At 43.0% G+C, this 21,838-nt stretch overlaps 1 protein-coding gene across 3 annotated transcripts in view; it reads left to right on the top strand.

The window, feature by feature from the left end:
• The window catches only part of ctdp1 (CTD (carboxy-terminal domain, RNA polymerase II, polypeptide A) phosphatase, subunit 1), a 79,865-nt gene extending 58,723 nt beyond the window's left edge, over positions 1-21,142 (top strand). For 2 of the 3 annotated variants that reach the window (XM_080485209.1, XM_080485207.1), the window contains exon 13: positions 18,818-21,142. In XM_080485209.1, the coding sequence (XP_080341335.1) occupies positions 18,818-18,998 (181 nt within the window). In that variant the 3' untranslated portion in view covers positions 18,999-21,142. The remainder of the gene's footprint in view (positions 1-18,817) is intronic. The other variant, XM_080485208.1, reaches the window with a different exon arrangement.
• Positions 21,143-21,838: the final 696 nt, after the last annotated feature.

Raw genomic sequence — 21,838 nt, 5'->3', positions numbered from 1 at the left:
CTTATTCTCAATATTTGGTCACACAAGTTGATTATTTTTTCTTTTTTTTGCGGGGTCTTGCTCTTGTTTTTGCTTCAGACTCATATAAAGGCTTCCCTGTCTGAGGCCCCGGTTACGGTGAAAACAGAGAAACCTTTCATGGCTTTTTCGGTGTCTTGTTTACACGACAACGGTTTTTGGAAACGTCTCCCAAGGTGGAACTTTTTTGAAAACCCAACTTGTCTGAAAATGCTGCTACTGCACATGCGCGCCACGGCTGTTTGGCAAATAGATCTTCTGTACGTGCTCAGTAAATAAACAATAAGAATAATGGCGGCCTCCTGAGTGTCATGACTCCCAGTCCTTATTCTCCTGGGACTTGGTTGTTTTCTTTTGACACCTTAATAATATCCAACTTGGTCGTCTGTGTTCTCCCATTGTTAATGTTTATAGCTTATTCTTCTCATATGCATGCATGTGTGTAGTTTAATTACAAAGACAGAACAGCATCCACTAGTGGCCCAACCCGTAAACTTCATTGCTTTCCGGGTTTCTGACGTTTTTAAGAATTGGGCGCATAAGTGTGAAACTTTTCTGAAACGGAAATGCAGGAACGAAGCGTTTTCGCTTGAAATGTTGTGTAAATGAAGCCTTAGTGGTAAAGACCCGCAGATATTGTTCAAAGTCGCATCAGTGGCATCAGAGACGAGCAACTTTTCCAATGTGCTTTCCCGCGAAATTTCATCGTCACTATAAAAGTCCTACATTGTCCACAAGCCCTTCAACCACCGGGATTACTAAGAATTATGATATCTGATTTGAAATAACTACTTGTGATTTCAATCAGCATGCATGTATTTATCATATTTAAAACTTTAAATAAACCAATCATACAGTAATTTAAAGTTCTGATGTGCTTAAAATGACCAATAACCCACTATAATCTGTGAAACTGTTCATTTTTGTGAATTATCTTACTAAAGTCTGATCTACATTTTAGTTTACAGTAGTTCAATTTGGTCAAAGATGCATATATAACCGTGGCCCACTTATACTGTATGTGTGTCTCCTGAAATCAAAAGTAATGCCACCATCCATGTATTGAGCTTCTTTGCCCTTTCCATTCAATTAAGGTTTCAGGGGCTGTTTTGGTCACGGACTCAACTCATTGCTCGTTCAAAACGAGTTAATGGAATTACTCAATCTATAATCCTAGTCTATCTTCCAATAGCCGTCGGTTATGGGTCCGGTATGGATGAAATCATAAATCTTGATCCCACAAACAAAAGTTGTGGCTTCGCCCACTTAGCAAAGGTCACTAGTCAATCACAGGGCAAAAACAAAGAGACAGGCAGCCGGCAAATTTTTCCCATTTGCTTTATGGTTTGGCCGGATTGGAGCCTCCCGGAGGCCTGTTTTGGGCCACGAGCCTCAGGTTTGATACACTTGCTGTTTGCATGCTAGTGACACAAAGCCACTGTGAAGCCCCAGTGGTTACCTTGTGCTGATAAAATGACTGAAATGTGACCCATCAGCCAATCGTCAGTTCAGTTCAAATCAGTAGTAAAAGCAGAAAGCACAACTGTTATCATCTTTAAAGCCAATTTTTATTTCTCAATGACTCTGAACACCACTGCTTTGACTGGCTTAACAATAATGTTCAGGATCAGCAGCTGCTTCGTCATCGACCCGGCTTCAGGTTTTCCTGGGTGGTAAGTATGTAGGGTTTTTTTTTTATTGACATACGTGGACTTTAAGAGATTTGATTGTGATTTTTTGACCCTTGACTAAAGTCTTCCTCCGTGTATGAATTTACATGATTTTGGTTTTGCACAATGAGAACAATCGGCCGCTTGATTTTTAACTTAAAGCTGCAGTATAAACGGAACTCGCTTCACATTAAGGTATGACGAGTAGGTGTCTGGCAAGCAGAACCCGTTAGCGCCGTGAAACGTGGAGACGCTGGTATTAAACGCAGACCGATGCGAGGCTTATCCCACTGCTGGTTACATCTGAGCGGCTGCCGCTCGGAGCCACTTGCGCCTGATCTTCTAATAGGCGAGATGATGAGGACGTAAAGCAGAAGATAAGACTCTTATCTCCACGTGGGTATTGTAAGTTAGACTCGGCACGCTTTTCCAATTATGACGTCCGCACCCGAGGGCCCCGTTCCGGGTAATTGTTTTTAAGGATCGCCGATACCCCCGAAGACTCACTCCGTTATGTGCTCAGATTATCCTATTTGCATTAACTGGGGGTTGTTTGCCGCCGTCTCATAGATAGGCACTTTTCTCATTCTACCCACAGCAACTTTCTGTAAAGACTGTAAAGCTTCCATATCAGCGCGTTGCCGTGGGGCTCTCCATGATGCTCACCGCAGATTAATTAAACGTCTGCGGTTTTCAGCTGGAATCTCTGCCAGCATCTGACAATCTAATTGAATTTGCCGTGTCACTTCAAAAGCGTTTCGCCGCCTCACCTGATCTCACATCTGAACTCCGCCGAGTCTCTGTCCCCCGTCTTTGCTCTTTTTGTCATGTTTTTCCCCCGTCAAAGCTGCTGCTGCTCTTATAGGATTTGTCAGGTACAAACTCCATTAGGCGGCCAATCCTCAACAATCCCCCCCCCCCCCCACCACCACACACACACCTCAGGTGCCACCTGCAGTGTGTAGTCACACAAAGTGCTGCTTGCAAGGCGACTGAGAATTTGCTGGAGTCGCTGAAAGGTCAGCTGTCAGATTAGTTGAGGAGGTATTGTGTGCACGCACATCCCCCCCCCCCCCCCCCCCCGAGACACTATTGCAAAGGCATGTTCGATGCTGAATGGTAGAAGCCTGTAACTTAAATGAGTCTCTGTCTATGTGTAGCTATCAAAGCTGGAGATGCTCCCCGTACCGACAAGCAGGAAGATTAAATTATTCTTCCAATAATGAGATATCGGACAATAATTGCATTCAGTGATGCAGACAAAGGGCGCCACTAGAAAACCAGACCCACGGTGGTGAAACAGTGTGTGGTAGGGATGTTGCTCGATATATTCACATTCATCACATTCCATGCAAAATGATGAGCCAACTTTACAGGTAGGTGTGTAGTTTCCAGAGATCACGAGTCATTAAAAATCAGTTCACAGAACCGATCAAGATGCGGAGTACCAACATGTTTGTGATTGCTTGATGCCCAATCCATCAAAAGCAACATTCTTGTTGGGTCCAGGGCTGTATTGGGAATCCTGATGCCTTAAAAATGCCCTTGTGCCAACAACCACTCGTTTATTTGTCATTTTTTAACAGGTTTATCTCGGTTATGTCCCAGGGAGACGCTGGGCTAAGGGAAGCGTACACCTTAGACCAGTCAGTGACGGTACAATAGCACAGAGGTGTGTCCACAGTGACTGCAGAAGCGACAGAGAAATGGCAAAAAATGCAACTTAAATGCCAAATGCAAATCCAGAATCCCAAAGCATGGCTGGAGCACTTTTAGAACCCTCCACTCAGTCTGTGCGAGCCAAAACACAAACTCAACCTAAAAACGCAAAAGCCCTCAAATCCTGTAAAGACCTGAAATACAAATGCGAAAACCTATAACCTTAATACAGAAGCTGCAACTCAAATGGAAGATTTCCAAACAATAAATTACCAAAAACATAGCTGTGAAACTTTAAAAAAGCTGCATAACCTACAACACAAATACAAAATCTAACAGAGAAGTGAGTGAGCATCCTTTTTAGTGGACCTTGTTTACTGTAGGACGTTTTTCTTGATAAACTTTCCCATCAAATCCTTTTGACAAAAATCTTCACAAGTGAACTAAATCAATGAAGGAGGTGAGAAAGCAGAGATGATGGTGGGAAAGAAAGAAAAAACCTCCTCTTTAACAGGAAGAAACCCGCAGAACCAGACACAGTGGCGGGAATAGAAAGAGAGAGAGAGGACAGAGACCGAGATCAACCAGTAAACAACTTTCATCTCATCAATAATAGAAAGGAATCTGATATTTACGGGTTTTCGTCCAAAAGTACCCGCAGATTAATTTGAATTCAAAGGAAGTCAAGAGCCTGTATACCGAGAATCTCCTTGCATAATTCCTGGTAATTGCCAGGTGATAAAAGCGGCACACTCTGCTCTGCTGTTATTCTCACCAAGGTGCCCTTTAGCAAGGCTCTTCCCCTCCAGCGGGAACACTGCAGCAAATAACAAACAGGACTCAACACTTTCCCCATGAGTTTGATCAGCTCGACTTCTAATGCCAAGTCTGTGCTTACTACACCCTTACTGCTCCAATTAAATCTGAGCTCAATAGTTTTTATGTACAGTAAACAAAATCATCTGTAGGGAATCTGATAGCATCAACAATAAAACTGCATTTTAATAAAGAGCCATATTAAATTATGTCCCCAGTTTAGAGACAAAACCCTATTTGACGTGTCCTAATGAGGGATTGAAATACGTTTAACATTCGAGACATAAATTTACTTTTTTTTTTTTTTTTTGCTTAACACCAAGAAAGTATGGAATAGTTTGGGTGTATCAATAAAACAGGCATTTATTCTGATTTCATTCATTCTATAAATGGTATCCTATCAGGTTCAATAGATTTCAATTCTGAATTTGACCAATATTTAAACATTAACATACAAAAAGAGTTAAAGAATAACTATTACCTGAAATTTGAGCTGACATTGAACTTAAAACATATTCTTTTTAATGTAAATATAGATATTGTTTCATGTTTTACATGACAAACTACATTATTGTTTGCTGGACGGGGTCTTCCCAATACTGAGACGAGAGACACATTCATTTTTCCTTGAATTCCTTTTAGGCCCCGTTTACACGACAGCGGCGCTCTGAGCCACTGAAAACGGAACTTTTTGAAAACGACTACCAAGGTGAATTTTTTGAAAACGCTTGGTGTCCTTGTAAATGGGGAAAACACAACTGTTCTGAATTGCTGCGACGACCACGGCCATGGTGCGTTTGTGAAAACAGTTCTGCCGATGAGCGAGAATGCAGTGTGTGCTCTTCACTCTTGAATTTACCAGCACTTCTTCAACAGAGCGTTCATTTACTACACTGTCATCTGGATCACGTGTGGAGAGGCATTTTATTTGTTACAGCCACTGAATGGCCCAAAACCACAAAGTAAGAGTGTTTAGAGCCACGTCTGCTTGCATGTAGGTGGTTTTATTACGTAGAAACAGCACCCACTAGTGGCCCCAAAGGAAAACTACATTGTTTTCAGCGTTTCCGTGTAAACGGACATGGTTTTCAAAACTTACTGCTCGTATAAATCATATAAAGACAATTGGCAAGACATTTTTTTCCCCAGAAAAAGCTCTTTATATAATGCCTTGTTTAGGCTCACGTTGTACTCCTGTTATTATTTAGCTATTATTATAGTCAAACCGCTGAGCCATGAAATGACGGATCGTCGCGGTATTATCTGGATTGATGTGTATGTCTCGCCCCGGGTCCTTGTGATGATAAATCCTGCTGTAATTTGAGTCGATGGTTGGAGTCGGAATGTCGTCTTTATCATTTCCCATGTCTTCCTCTGCCATTATGTTGCCCCGACAGCTACCCGAGATATTTCTCACCTAAAACACTTAGCGACAGCCCATTAGCATAGCTGATGGTATCAGTGCTTCGCCGCGTCGCCGGGCCGTGAGTCAGAGGCATGTCGGGCTTTTAGATACCAACTGCCAATCACTCCTCCGGTGCATTCTTCTGAGCGAGTGCCGCTCGCCCCGCGGCGCTCCTGACATTCATCACTTGCGGCCAACAGAAAGAGTCCACCCCGGTATTCCAGTGGAGGAAGGGGCCGCGTTGTTGTTGTCTTCTCTGAAACCTCAGCGCCCAAGGGGGAAAATTCTTCTGGAAAAGTGTCTCGTCCAGGTAAATAACGGCGCGCTCATTATTAAAACCCAAGTACACACGGAAGCAGGGGTCGGAGGATATTGTCCGTACGTACAAACGATCCGTGTGCTCGCCATTTCTAATGTTTACAGCGTCTTGTTCTCTGTGTGCATGTGTGTGTGGTTTCATTACAAAAACAACCAAACAGCGGTAACTAGTGGCCCAACATGCTAAGTACATTGTTTTCAGTATTTCTGTCCTTTCCGTGGAAACGAACATCGTTTTGAAAATGTCGCCGTGACCACGTGAAACCTTTCTGAAATGAAAACGCATTTCCCCTCTTCCCCTCATTTCCCGGGACGGCGATCCCTGCACTACATGAGCTTTAGGAAGCCTGGCAGAGCGACCGCCAGCCCGTGACGAGCAGAAACGCTGACTCGGGCTTTCCCTCACAATGTAGGAGATTTATGCACAAAGGAAAAAGCAAAACTGCAAGCAATCTGACCCAGTTCCCTTCCTGCATGCTGGCGATGCAGGCAGGTCTTTCTTTTTATCTGTTCCTCCTTTGGATTGAACTGGCATGAAGCAAAGAGATGCATCTCAGGGGAAAAGCTGCCCTGTTAACAGCTATTGTTTATCATGGGCTGTTTACACTTTAAAAAACAGCCCCCCCACCCCCACACACACACACACACAATCACACCAACACGTAGAGACAATACAGCACTCTGTGTAACGCATGTAAGTCTATATTGAGATTTGTTTTGCATCCAGTTTTCCTGAACCAGAATCTGTTTCGGTCAGGTGATGTTTAACAGGAAACCTCCACATGTGCAGAGGAATCTTCTTTTTTTTTTTTTTCTTTTTTTTTTTTTTTTTTGGCAGGCTTGGATAGAGATCTGTTTTTAGGTCAGGAAACAGCCAAAGATGCTCCCCGAAGTTGTGTCTCGCTTTAAGTTCTGAACGATGCCAAAAGCCTGTTGAGGAGTCTCTGGCCTAGATTTTCTAAAAGTTGCTAGAAAATGAACCTGAAATCACTTTTAGAAGTATCCCCTCATTCTTTGCATTTTAAGATGAACAAGAGAACAAACAGGACGGGCAGTGCAGGTAACAGTGATGGAAATCAACCATCAGTCAAATTTATAGAAAGTTAACTTTGAACCATTTTGGCGGCGTGAGTTTCCCGTAATTGTATTTCTCTTCTTTGCCACTTTTGTTGACTTATACGAAATGCTGTCGGAGTTTAGTGTTGCAGACTGCGGAATGTAGAATAGAATAGAAACTTTATTGTCAGTGTCGCCAGTACAATGAGATGAAAAAGTGCCAACCCATCTGTGCATCATCAAATCAATAAAAGCACATGTTAAAACGGTTGTAAAATATATGAAAAAAAATAGAGGGATAAAACAGGTACTCATCGCTCAAACAAACAGATGAGGGTCATGCATCAACAAGAATTAGACAGAGTACTTAAGTTTCGCATGTAACTTGCTGCCTTTATTAACAGAAACTCGCCGCCTTGTTTCAATCTGATTTCAGTCTTTTCTAGAAAACTAGTTGTCGTGGGACAGGAAGTGATTCTTGGCTATTCCGACGTTTGGCCTAATTTACACGACAACATTTATTCGGTGAAAACGCAAAACTTTTGTCGTGTTTTAGGGGGGCCTGTTTACACGAGCAGCTGGAAATGCAACTTTGTGAAAATGCTGCTACTGTGCATGCGCGCCGTGGCCGTAGCGAGTAGTTCTTCTGCACATGTTCAGTAGATGGACAATAAAAAAAAATGTTTGCCTCCAGAGTCATGACTCCCAGTCCATCTTCTCCTGAGACTTCGTGGTTTAGTTTTAATATAATGGAAAAACAATCCCACTCTGTCGTCTGTCCATATGAATGTCTGTGTGCTCCCATTGTTAATGTTTATGGCGTCTCTCTCTCTGTGTGGTTTTAATATCAAAACAAAAAACAGCACCCACTTGTGGCCCGATGTTCTAACGACATCCTTTTCAGAGTTTCTGTGTAAACAGACGTCATTTCAGCAACACCCCAGATATTAAATCACCCACCCAGATTGATTTTCTCTCTACGGTTTCTTGTTGGGACGATCTCTTCACCCTGAACATCACTGGAGCACTAATGTTCAGGTTTGCACTCCTCTTGATAGACGCCCTCCCCCGTGAGACGCTTTAATGTTTAAATGTTTTGAGTGAAGCAATCAAGGAGCAGCGGAAAATATCAAATATTTCTCGCCCCGAATGTAAATGTTCCGTCCTGCTTCCACTCTGTAATCTCAGCTGATTGACCGTGCTCTTTAATTAGCTCAATGTGGAGAGTCGAGTCTGCGATGTTTGTCGGTCGACAGCTGCCAACAGCGGAGGTGTAAAAGCCAGAGCGGCTCATTAGGAGCCACCTCTGCACATGGGGGGGGGGCAATTAGGGCACCGGGGTGGAAATGTCTTGAGCTCAGAAACTGCTCCGTGCTCTCTGCCCACTCCACGGATGGACCGCGAAAACGCCAAACGTCGGCGATGTGGTTTTTAAAACCTTTTCTTCGTGTCTTACATGTTGACACTCCAGACCGTCACTCCGACGTTTCCAGCCTAGAAGCTTCCTCCATTCGATTAGGCTCAGTCACGTCAGCCTTACAGGATCCGAGCTGTTAGGGCAGGGGTAGGGAACCCTGGTCCTCAAGAGCCGCAGCCCTGCATGTTTTCCATGTCTCCCTGCTCAAACACACCTGAGTTATCATGATGAACCCTGCAGAAAGCTTGATAACGAGCCAATAATTGCTGTCAGCTGTGTTGATGCGAGGACACATTGAAAACGTGCAGGACTGCGGCTCTTGAGGACCAGGGTTCCCCACCCCTGTGTTAGGGTCTCTCTGACGTCCCGTTCGAAATGAAGGGGCCTGAAATTCTGCTTCTCGTTTACCCGAACGGCGTCCCTCAGAGGATTTCTCCTGCAGGCATCCCGAAGCCATAAATCAGAGTCACAATCGTTCTAGTGTAGTTTGAAGCCAGAGCAGGAATGAGTTGGGTTATCTTCACTTATCTTTTTTTTTTTTTTTTTTATTGTGTGTACTGCTGCTTGAGAAGCAGTCAAAGCTGTTGTCTCATAACTAATGCTTGTGTGATCGGCTCCATTTCACTCGGTTTCTACCGCTCGCGAGCACACTTCAAAGAATAGTGAGACTCCGAAAGGAAAATAATGTGCTTTGTTGTTCAAGCGTTCAAGTCTGCGGATTTATACAAGTCTCGTATCTGGAACCGGGATTCGGCTGGTTTAGCTTTGAAGAAAGGACTCAAATCAGGGAATAAAGTGGCTGTCCCCGGTTTTGCACAAAGAAAACACATTGAGGCCCCGTTTGCACTCCGTTTACATCTTTTCTTGAAAACATTGTGGCTTTCGTGTCCAATACAATAACCGATACCAGCAGTCCCAGCTGCTTCACATTGTTTCTGTCCATCGATGGAATTCACTGATGGTTTTAGGTGACTTCACTCACACACCAGGACACGTCCATACTTGAGTTGTCTAGTTGTAGAGCAGCGAAGCAGTTTATTTGATTGACAGAGGCTCGACGTGTCATCCAGTTTGTTTGTTTTTATCGTTCTGTACAAGGTTTTTATGATCTGTGTGTCCTTCGCTGTCAAACTAAGTTCTATTTGCCTCTGGAAAAGTTGGCCCGAAGCTTGGAAGGCAAACTTGGCTTGGAGGCAAAAGTTAATCAACTGAAAGCTTCCACAAGACAGAACGGTCAAATCGAAAGAGTCATTTCATCAATTTATGGTCACATATGGTTCCACTTGCTTGTCTTGCTGGTAAATTATGTGTGAATTTTGGAGCCTCAGTGGACAATATCTGGCAGCAAAGATTAAACAAACTCCACTGAAAATCTTATCAGTGGATGTCCAAATCAGGGACTATTCAAAAGTCCTGATTCACCTCATTGGGGTCGCCAATGCTGAAGTTCACTTTGTATAAAACACTTTTATTCCAGATTTTTGTCTTTATTGGAGATCTAGTTTCTTCAGTACATGCTTAGAACTTTTCTTGTTTTCAGTCTTTTATCATGTAATTCTGGTCATTTTGGGCTGAGCAAAGGTTATTTATAATGATGGCCAATACACAGCTGCTATCTTCCCAAAGGAAGTTCAGAATCGGTTTGTCAGTTGATGTCCTCTCCTTGGCCAGGCTCAGTGTCCTTTCTCAATGTCCTTTCTGAGCTGCTTCTGGTCCTCAGGCCATGAGTTCACGTCATATCTGGTTTTTTAGCTTTGCCTCTATTACTTTTTTGGTCTTCCGATGAGGCTTAGATGAGAGCAAACATGATTTCAGAGCTTCTTTTAGAGTCTCTCATGCACAAATTCTAATCAATGGTCATTTCGATAACAGACTAGGTGGTTGTGGTTTTCTCAGGGGGCGGCATAGCTCGGTTTGTAGAGCAGTCGTCTCTCAATTGGAAGGTTGCAGGTTTGATTCCCATCTCTGTCTGCCTATATAGTGCTGAAAAGCGCTATATATTTTTGTCCATTTACCTTTTCTGTTTTTCTGATAAAAAGAGATCCAGATATCTTTGTCCCTTTGTGATTATTGCTTGTCTCAATGTTGATAATCAGATCGCGTTCATGAGGTTTTGGTTCTTGATCAGTCTGTAGAATATGGCCTGTCAAAACGTAATTTCTCAACTTCTTCCCACCACCTAGATTTTGGTCCATATTATGACCCTACTCCTCGGTTTGTCTGTTTTTAACAGATTCACTGAAACCATTCAACCCGTCCATCTGACTTCTACCCACACACAGATTTCCCTTTGAATTAACTGTCTTTAATCTGTGTCTTCGACAAATGACTTCATTGTTCACGAGTCCATTGACAAGGATCCCTGAAGAGATAACAAAGACGGGAATTGTGTAGTTTTTTTGCTGATATTGATTATTCTGAGATTTTGCACTGCCAGTGTTGAGGTTTTTAAAGCGCCTGCACAAAACACCGTGAAGCCCGTCTGAGGTTTGGAAAAACTCCTTCAATTTCTCAGTCAAATATTCTGAACGTCGTCGTTGAGCCTTTGCTCTCGTGTCGCCTGTTATTGTGAGAAGGCCTTAATATTTGAGACCTATGAGCGATATAGCAGGGGCATAAGGGATGTTTGCATAACTCAGAGTGTCGAGACGGAAACCTGAAAGCAGAAAGTCGTTTCAAATATTTTATGGGCCGGGACACGCCGACCTGATTAAAAAATCTCGAGCAAAGAGTTTGTCAGTTAGAACTTCTTTGTCCTTCCTGGAGGAGAAATGAACATTTTATGAGGTTTCTTTCCCTCGACTTTCAGGACAATCAGACCTTTAGGTGTCCCTTTTATGGGACAGCCTTCTAGCCTGTTAAGAAAATAAAGGTGACAGGGTCCAGATCTGTGTTGAGCTTTATGGCAGAGTTCCTTCAGCCTTGTCAGACAGAGAAAAGAAAGTAGTCGTTTGAACGAACACCTTCAGGTTTTAATCTGCGCTCCCTGCGGCCGAGCCGCTGATCGAGTGGCTTGACGCAGACGTTAGTGTCACAAGGATATAAATGACTCTGACTTTGACTCACACCGTTGACAACGCTTGCGTCACACCTTCGTCGCTTCGAGACAAAACTGAATGTAATAGTCCTTTCATCAAGTCTGGTCAAACTTTTTCCAGGAAACAATTTGAAAAGAAGTCAACTGTATAAACTCCAGACTGGTTTTATCACCGTTTGAGCATTTATGTTGAGGTTCTTTGTGCGCGCGATAAATAATTTGTGGCCCTATTTACAGAATGTTACAAGTGAAAAGTTTCGCGTTTACATGGGAACGTTGTTAAAACGATGTCGGTTCACACTGAAACGGCAGAAATGCTGAAAACCATACAGTTAGAAGGTTTCTGTGATAGAGCTATTAAAAATCAAACAACTTGCTAAAATGAAATTTCTATTCACATAGTTCTTGTCCATCAAATTCAGTAAAAGTCTTGAAGGTTGAAGCCTGTGTTTAAAAAAAAAAAAAAAGAAAGAAACAGCAGCCGTGCCAATTAAAGTTGCATAGAAGGACGTCTCTATAATCCCTTTATGAGCATTTATGACAGAGCAGCTTGTCTTAAATTATTTTAAACCGAGCCCATTTTATGGTTTTTACTACCGCTGTTCTGTTCACCCTCAGACTTGTTGTTGTGATTTATTATGAGTCGAATCAGAATATAAAAAGAGGAAGTTCCAATAAAAAAAACGCCTTGAATGAAACCGGCAAATCTTTCGGTTGCTACTGGAAACCACAGGCTTGGTAAAAAGCGTTCGTCAATAAAGATGATACATTTTCTGCTTGTTAGTTAAATGATGTGATTGTAATCTTTTGCATCTGTCACCCGTCCATGTTCCCCTTCCCATACGCACAGCGTCTGCTTTAATTGATCCTGACGGTCATATTTGTCCAGAGACTGGACCTGTGTGGTTGAATCAAGTCTAAGAGTAGAATCGTGAACGAGGTTGACGCTGGATTGTGATCAATGTATTTAAGAAATATGAAAGCCCACCTGCTCCCTGTGCTTGTAGTTGCACCTCACCGCATTTTCTCATTTCTTAGCCGCTCGACTTTTAAACGTGGCGAAGCAGAACCGACACGTCTCTCGCGGCGGAGGAGATAATGCCTGCGTTAAAAGCCAGCGCTGCTTTTCGGCCCTGCGGCTTGTGAATCCGAGAGGGACTGGAGTGTATCTATGCAAATATCTGGAGTTGGCACATCTGCTGGAAATGATGGGGGATTATGGGGAACGGGGGTGTGTGGCCAATGAGCGAGCGGGATCGCTGAGTGGTGTCTGTTCCGTCTTTGCCTCTTCAAAGCCGTCACTCACTCGTGGTGAAGATCCATGACTTGGACTCAATCTCTGCTGCTAAATGACACATGGATGGGAACCGGTTGACGGGCGTGGAGAGAGATCCGACAGGCGCTTATTCTCGTCTCCGTTTGAGCCGCTGCTCAAGAAACAAGCCTGATAAACTGATCCTTTCTGAAGGAACAGTCAATTTGGCTCAAACCTGAAAACGTTCCCGTCATCACTAGTTCATTACCTCCTCTTTCACTCGTTTTCTTCCACCATTTGTTTTTCCGCCGCTCCTCGCCGAAGGTCATTTCCTTCCTCGCTGCCGCCTTTGTCACCGGCCCCAGACGGCTGGTGCGCCTCCGGAGGAGTTCGTACCCTCAGACTCAAATAACATCTGGGTTCTTCATCAGCTGTGCCCTTTCTGTGAAGCCTTTCCAAAGGTGGAGCCTTTTGAACGCCGCCTCCTTCCTCCCGGGGCGACATTTCGTCTGGATTGAAGTAGAAACGCATCTCGGCGCTGAGCGGATGCATTATTCCCGTCATTTTGTGTCTCCTCTGTATCCCTAATGGTGTGTTGAGTCGGGTGTTGCTGCAGGCTGTTTGTTCACCAGGATCCACTCTGTAGTGCTTCCTCCTGGCACCCTTAATATAACCACACGCTCCCCGGTACACAGGCATAACAACTCGGATTAATGGCCTCAGAATGCCCCCGGGTACTATTTCACCTTTTACACCCTCATAACTGCCGCGCCCGACAATTTGGAGACGCAGAGTTCAGGTATATGTGCAAGTTTTCGTCTTACAAACCATCTGGAAGGAGCTTAAAATGTGAGATGGCTCCGAAGGAGACTTGATTAGTTGAGCATCTCTCGCGCAAAATGACCATTTTAGCGGTAGCATGAATAGCAATACTTCCACTGTGTGATCACCGCCCGCCAGCTCAGCCCCAACTTAGACAGCCACTTGATTTAAAGTGCTCTCTCTGTGCCGCTCGTTCAACTCTCCACAACGGCTCTTTGGAGCAAAAAAAAAAAACGAAGAAGGAAACAACTCAGAACTTCCTACTTACCACTTGAAGTACATCATTAGTAACTTTCTCCTCTAACTCTGACAGCAGATTCTTAAATTCGCCGGCCCGACGAGCAAATCTGTAATGAGGAAGATTTAAATGAAAGGGATGTGTGAAAAAGATCCAAATGCTCACATTCTGTCAAAAAATACCTTCCAGAGGAAGCTTTCAATTTACCGGGCAAATCTGCTACTTGAAGCCTTACCTTTTATTTTGTCACTTAAACAGGGATATCTTTCATCTTGGCCTTTTAGCGCCTGATTCAGCTCTCGACTCCTGCAGTAGAAAACAGAACTGCATCGTTATGTTGGAGAAGCGTGACCCTTGACCCCCATCAGCTCCCCAGGATGTCTGACTGCCCCACCGCGTACTAGAAATAGGACGTATACATGCAGAAAAAAAGGGGTTTAATAAAGTCTGATTCGTTTACAAAGGTGTCTCGGTGTCGGGACTCATTGCATGATGGATGCATTGTAGTTGAGGTGTCACAGGGACAAATGGTTAAGGAGTCGATGCGAAGACGTCGCCTGTCGAAGATTATCGCCAGAAGCATTGACGATCCTTGTTCACTGATTCTCGTTGGTTGTCTTTCTTTTGTTCTTCTTTAGCAAATAGATTCGACTAATGTAGCACCTTTCCTCTGCTTGATCAGCCTCCAAAGCTCCTGATACTGTTTATCACATTCACCCATTCACAACGATGGAGGCGTCTGCCATGCAGTTTGCTCAGTCCATCCATTGGGAGCAATTTGAGGCTCAAGGACACTCCAATGCGAGCAACTAAAACGCGACTTTTTCAAAACTGCTCCCAAGGCGGAACTTTTTGAAGACACACGGACTTCGTCTCCATGGAAACAGGGGAAAAAACAAACGTTTTTATAAGTGCCTGTGCACAGTCGTAATAAATAGTTCTTCTGCACATGTGCGAGTGGATGGGCAAAAAACATATTTTATTGTTGGATCACCATCATCATCTGTCCACAAGAATGTCTGTGTTCTCCCATCGTTAGTTCAGAGTGTGCTGTTCTCTGTGCACGTGTGTGTGGTTTCATCACAAAAACAACCAACAGCACCCACTGGTGGCTGAACATGAAAACTACATCATTTGCATTGTTTCTGCTGTTGCCGTGAACAGAAGTCATTTTCAAAGCATCGGTGTTTAAACACAAAACTTTTCCTGAACTAAAACACAAAAATTATGCATTTTCTTTTCAAATGTTTTTCAAACAGAACCTTAGAGAAAGAACTAGGAACATTTGAGATATACATAACAGCAGCTAATCGTGACTGTTTTTGTTTACCAACAAACTTCACATTTTATTGACAATCCAACCGGTTTCGCCTTTTTTTGAATCCTTCAAACTGATAAAACTCTAGTTTTGTGTGCCCCAATCAAAGAAACCGTCACAGTTGAGACAATAACTCTTCACTACATATGTAATTATCAGAAAAAGAGGACAATCGGCGACACATCTGCCCTCTTAAATAAGTCATTTCTTTCAGCCTTTGTAGCACTGCACCTCAACCGCAGGAAAATCTTATCAAAACAACAACAAACCAAAAAAAAAGTCCCAGTGACAGAGGCTTTCTAGTGAAGCTCATTGTGGATCTGACATGCAAGAACTCGCTGATTGTTTCTGCAGGCGGTTGGATTAACAGTGCAGGATTTAGATTGGATGTAATGATGCAAAGCAGAGAGTAATGGGGGACCTCGTCCCTCCACACCCCCCCCCCCCCCCCCACCCCCCTGCTGACACTTGAAAATGAGGGGAGTGGTGCAATATGGGTGTGGGAAAACTATTTTGGTGTGTGTATATATAGAAAGACTCGGGTAGCAGAGTCTCAGACGCGTGGCCTCCTTTTCTTGCGTCGTCCTCAAACACACAATAATGAATTCCCCGCTGCTCGCGTTAGCCTCTGACCGCCGGGACTCGAACCTCTGCCTCTGCAAATTAAACGCCTCGGAGCTTCTCCTGTCGGAACACTCGTCCCCGCCCACTCGTCTCATCGGGGGTCCGCTGTAGCCGTCATGTCACCCGGCTCTCCTCTGATATTAGCTGACGTCTGACCTTTAACGAACACGAGCCGCGGCAGGTCAGCCCGGCGGCGTTGACAGCGGCGAGGTCTAATGAGGCGGGCGCTCTCAGTAGATCACATGTCGAGACCCCCCCCCCCCCCCCCAAAATGACTCTACGATCCCACAAACCTCATTAGCATAGCGCTAATAAGCCACTCTGCTGTTGTTGTCACGGAGTGTAAAGCAGCGATGGCATGTTTACAGTCGTATCAAAGTATTCTCCCACCGCCCAGGAACGTGTGCTGGCCTCACTTTCGTTTTCTTTTCTTTTTTTCCTTTCCCTTCCCGTGAGTTTCCCCGACTGTCTGCTGCTCCAGCGCTTCGTTTGCAGCATCATTTCATCTGTACCTTCAGCGGAACGGGGCCGGCGCCAAACTGCGCGCGTTTGGAAAAACGGTCAAGAACAAAAAGCTTCTGACTTCTACGATTGTTCGGACAATAGCTTTCTCAATAAAATTGTTTAAAAGAATTTTGTGTTCGTCACGAGAGCACAACCAGATGGCAACAGATAGTGTTTAGAGCGAATCAAATCTTTGCCTGGCTTTGACATTGTTTCGCGTAGTTTTTAAGGCTAACGTGCTTAGCGTAACATAGTTAGCGTTAACAAGAAAACTTAGCGAATTGGCTTCAATTTTGAGTAATGGAATCAGGAAAATTACCATCAAAATATTCAATTTAAAGTAATTTAAATATCTAAACTTTTTTCTGTTGCACATTATATACTAATTACTTTACATTTGTTTTGTACATTTTTTGGGGGGGGGGGGGGGGGGTGGGGCGGATTTTACTTCGGTTTTTGGTAGATTTTTGGGGGGGGGGGGGGGGATTTACCAGCTTTCTGTTGTCATATAGTGCCATCTCGTGATCCCAGATGGTATGTCCCATTTTTCTTTAATATATATATAAGTCACTTGAGAATAAAAGTCCAAACAACTAACAGAATTGCAATTTATAGTCCAGAAAATACTGTAACTCCTATAACTGCGAGTTTGAAAGCGTGAAAGTTTTTGAGTTGAATAATGGGTTTTTTAATGATCATGGCACCGGTGATGTTTGTCAGGAAGCATAACATATACAACCTTTATCACAATATCGTCAACATGTGCATTGTACCGTAATTTCCAAACAATTGAGCGCACCTGAATATAAGCCACACCCACAAAAATTTAAAACGAAAGTTCGGAGTTACGTGATGCACCTGAACGCATCACCCATGTATAGGCCTGATGCTCGTTAACCCGTAAAAATACATAAATTAGCTGAGTCATTGTTTAAGCCACAGGGTTAAGAGTGTGTGTGTGTGTGGGGGGGGGGGGTAGTGGCTTATAGTCTGGAAATGACTGTACATATTGTAAAGGAAGTGAGGAGATCAAAAACTAAAGAAACGGACCAAAGTCAAGAAGAATGAAAAGAAGAAAAAAAAATATCGTCGTTCCAATATTCAACTTTATTTCATATCACATGTTTGAATTGACGTCGACCGTTGTAATGATTATATCGGTGAGAGTTACGGTTAATTCCTTAATAATCTTTGAATTTTAACTTTAGAATTTCTCTTTGTTGTGGCGCAGAGTATATGTGATGAAAACCAAACAATTACCACAGAAAATTTCTATACTCGTCATGAAGCCGGTTGTTGCCAGTGGTGTAATCGTATTTATTTTTTCTACAATGGTTGGATGTTTGTTGCCTCGTGGGGCTCGTATACCTTCAGCTCTTAAGGATTCTCGGCGGGGCGCACTGCAGCTCATCACTCCTTTTCTTCTTTTCATGCCTTTTTTTTTTTTTTTTTTTTTAATCTTTTTGTTTTATCGTCATTCAGCCAGACAACAGCTCCTTTATTGATTCCCTGCGTCGGGTCGTTCATTATTAAACTGCGTTACATCTCCAGAGCTCACGCTCCGCCACTGGCACCACATTCAGCCCATTCTGTTCCAAACCAGTCAACAAACCGCCGACGTCCCGACAACCGTCAGGCTTCTTTACGCCGCCTTTTCCTTCATTTGCACAAACTCAGGACCTCATTTAGGAAGCTTGGTTGCGAATGTTAATTTTCTACGCGAGTGGAAAATTGATGGAAACCATCGAAAACTGTTGGTCGTCCAATCGGGGAGTTTAGTTTATCGCGTTACGATGGACTCCGCCACGGCCTAATGTCTGTCTGTGGTGAAATATTCAACCAAAACCTGTGCAGTACTTTTTTGACATGCAGATAAATAAACGCCGATGATTTGATCGCGTCCTTGGAAAACAGAATTAAATGTAATGAATGAAACTTTCTAAAAATAACATTCACCAACTCCGACCCCCCACCAAACAGAACAAACATTTATATATTGTTTTTTTAGATGAACGTCTTTAAGAAATCAGGAAATGATGCAACTTGTTCAGTCGGAGGACAAATAAGGTGTAGACAGGCAGAGTATCATTAAAAATCCTCATGAATTAAAGTAATTTTTTTCAAGATATTTTAAGAATCCCGCGGGTTCAGATGATTAAGACTAAATTCTTAGCTTGCGAGCTGTAAAGTTAGTCAAGAAGCAACGTTTGAGACATTGAGGCTGGTGTTAAATTACATTCCCTCAAAGCTAGTAGGTCTAAAGAAGTTTCTTCTAATCTATATTTTATTTTGTTGAAAAACAATAAAACCACCACATTCGTGTGGATTTTCCTCAAATCTCATCAGATTATCATTTTCAGCTCACAGATTAGAAATGAGTTTGAAATTGAAAGGTAGTTGTTTGATCAGCTAATAAACTAAGTTTTTGTGTCTGTTGACTTCCACTCGTAGCTCAGCTGAAGCCGAAAGAGGAAGCTGGTGTCAAATTACTGACGTTGAATAAGAAACTCCATAGAAAGCTCCCTGGTGCCGGATTAAATACCTTCATACACCGTGACGATCGTCCAGCTTTTTCATTTGTTTAATTTATTTATTTTTGACCTTTTTGTTCATTATTTTAGCGCGTAGTCTCCTTACCGACTCCCTGTATTCATGTTCAGGGGCTACAAGCGGAAGCACGACGACGCCAAGGAGGACGACGACGCCAACCCCGGCAAACGGAAAGGCAACGACTCGGGCGAGGAATCCTGCAAAGACTCCAACGAGGAGGAGGAAGGCAGCAGCTCGGAGGCTGACGAGATGGCGGCCGCCTTGGATGCGGAGCTTAACGACTTCATGTGACGTGAACCCCCCCCCCCTTCTCCCACGAGTGGTACTAAAAGACGTTCTTTTCTTTCATGCTTGAGTGTGCGATTAGGATTCATGAGCCATGACCGCGTGAGGAAAAAAAAAGAAAACGTTGAATGTCCTGTACAGAAATGAGACTTTGTAAATAAGGACGAGTTTTGTAGTGTCGATACGTCGCCTTTTTTCTGGCAAGAAACCCTTTGATGTTGACATTTTATTGTAAGATAACAAACTATAGAAAACATTGAAATTTCATACATTTTGTTTTTCTATTGCGATTTTTATATTGGTTTAAAAAAAAAAAGAAAAAATCAAGGAGTGAAATCTTGAGTGTAAAGATCAAGTGTGTAAACTTACGATTATGAAAATGCCAAAGAGTTTGGAAAAGGTTTACCAGGCCGTGCAGCTAAATAACTAACTCCCACCTCCACTTTTTTGAGTTGTTGTTTTTTGGGGGGGGGGGTTCATAGCAAAAAGTTTATTTTCTTCTGTCTCGTAGTGTTTGTACATTTGATAACAAGGTAGACTGTGCAGTTTTATTGTTTGTCCTCTTGGTGCATTTTCGTCACAGAACTGAACCCACTTCCTGTTTTTCCCGTCGCGGCTCGACACTTTGACCGTGAAATCGCTTTCGTTTTTGAAAATATCACACGTACACTGGAGCTAATCCATTAGCGAGCCTCAAGCGTTCCTCGGAGTTTCTGTCTTTGTCGAGTCAAACGGCCTTTCACTGAAAATACACAAAAGTTTCACCCCGGGAACATTTGGACGTTCTTATTGACCTTTTCACTTTTTAAAACAAAAAAAAATATTATAAAATTGGGAGGAGAAAACATGCTGACGAGATTAAATCACCTTCTTTGTAAGCGGATTTGTTGTAAATGAAGTGAAAACTGGATGGAGACTTTTCAAGACATTTTAGACCTTCATTTTTTCGGAGAAATTTTTTGCCAACAATTTACTCAAATTTGTTTTGTTGTTTTTCAAGGTCAAGCTAACTAATCCGCCTAAAGTTTTTTGGCATAAGTCAAAAACGTTTCAGTCCATGAGTGGTTAGGCTAAAGTAGCATTCATGCTAACGTTATCGGATGAACATTTCATCAACAGTATTACAAGTGTCAGCTTATTAATGCTAAAATCCTTCATCCATCAGTAATGCTAACAGTGGTCATAATGCTAACATTGCTATCTATGCTAATGTCATTATTTCCAATGTTTTCGGTGATGCTAACATTGTTGGCAATGTTACCGTCATGAATACTTATCAATGACGCCAAGATTAACATTATCTACCATGCTCATGCTATCAATGCTAAGATTATCAAGCATGATTGGTAACGCCGACGCTCCCAGCGGCATTATCCATCTGAATATTTCAAATCGGGCTTGTGAAAATTTTCCAGATGCTAAGATCTGACCAAACCTGGCAAAAATGTCTTGACGTGACCTGAAATCTCACCAATCTCTCTCATTTTTATTCACCTTAACTTTTCATGCTATTTTGAGCGGCTACCAAACAGCACAAACTCTGATTTCAACAATATTCACTATTCGTTATTTTCTGTCCAATGTCGTCATCTGGTCCCAGTTGTGACGATTCAAACGTCTCCTTTCCTCAAGAGTTCCTCATTTAGCGAGCGATTTGTCTCCCAACTCAGTCAGATGCGGTTTAAAAATGAGACCCGTGTTGATTCTGTTTAATGTTCCCAGAGACATCTGTTGCTTTCCGCCCACAGGAAGTGAGAGCGAAAGCTTTAAGCTCCTGGCAGAAACGCAGCACTCACCAGCTTCCCGTCCCTCCGGAGCGTTTCGCTAAAAGTGCAGCGTTGCACTTCAGGGTCGTCACAAACAGTCTTCATCCTGGTTTGTCCATTAGGAATTAAATCGCTGCGACCCGGGCTGATTTCTCTTCACGTCGGTTCAGTAGAATTTAAAATCACCTTCTTTGTTCCTGCTCCGGCCGAAGCGAGAGCGACTCTCCTCCCACGGTGGCGGCCGCCTCCTCTGTTAAGTTTTTTTGTCTTAATGTGTGTTTCAATCCAGCAACTGATGTGTAAAGTATTTGTAAAGTCCTAAAGTATTTCCTACTTGACCCACAGAGACAGAATACTTTCATTAAATAAAGACGTTTCTAAGTAACATCGGACGATTTTGGGTTTTGATTTTTTATTTTTTGTTGTGCCACCAATCACAGTCGTGTGTGTGCGTGTGCTTAACAGATTTTGTCAAATCAACCAAAAATGCTAAAAACTACAACTCAAAGGTTAACTGGGTTTTTTTGGGTCCAAAAACTGATTCAAGTTGGAGAAAATCAACGTTTACCTGACATTTGAACCCGACAATATGTCTCCGGTAATCCCTGTCCACGTGCTTTCACGTCGACTCAATGATGAACTGACTAAATTAGTGAAAAGTCGTCCTAAAAAATTACAGCGATGTCACGGTGAGCTTCCTGTGAGTTCTGCAAAGTCACGACACAGTTTAGCATCGACGTTCAGACACTCAAGAATGAACTGGTTCCTTTGCTGAAGGGATCGAAACGCAGTCTCGCTCCGTCTGTTTGAACTCCTGAAGCAGTCGGCTCTCCCTCCAAAATGCCACAAGCACTGATATGAACACTGACTATTTCTCATCATTTCTTAGTCGAGGCATCTTAAAGTGGGTTTATATGGTCGAAGCAGACTGTTTATGAAGGACATGGTCCAAACTGGGGTTTGTTTGAAACTTCTCGAGGATGAACTGATCATGACCCTAGAAGCCAAAAGTGAAAGTCTGTGTTGTCTTTCGGCCAAAACGTTCCAGAAATCTTTATGGGATTTTCTTTAGCGTGAGCA

Source organism: Lipophrys pholis, assembly GCF_963383615.2.
Source record: "Lipophrys pholis genome assembly, chromosome: 17".
Taxonomy (NCBI): domain Eukaryota; kingdom Metazoa; phylum Chordata; class Actinopteri; order Blenniiformes; family Blenniidae; genus Lipophrys; species Lipophrys pholis.
This window is presented reverse-complemented; position numbering and strand designations above follow the sequence as displayed.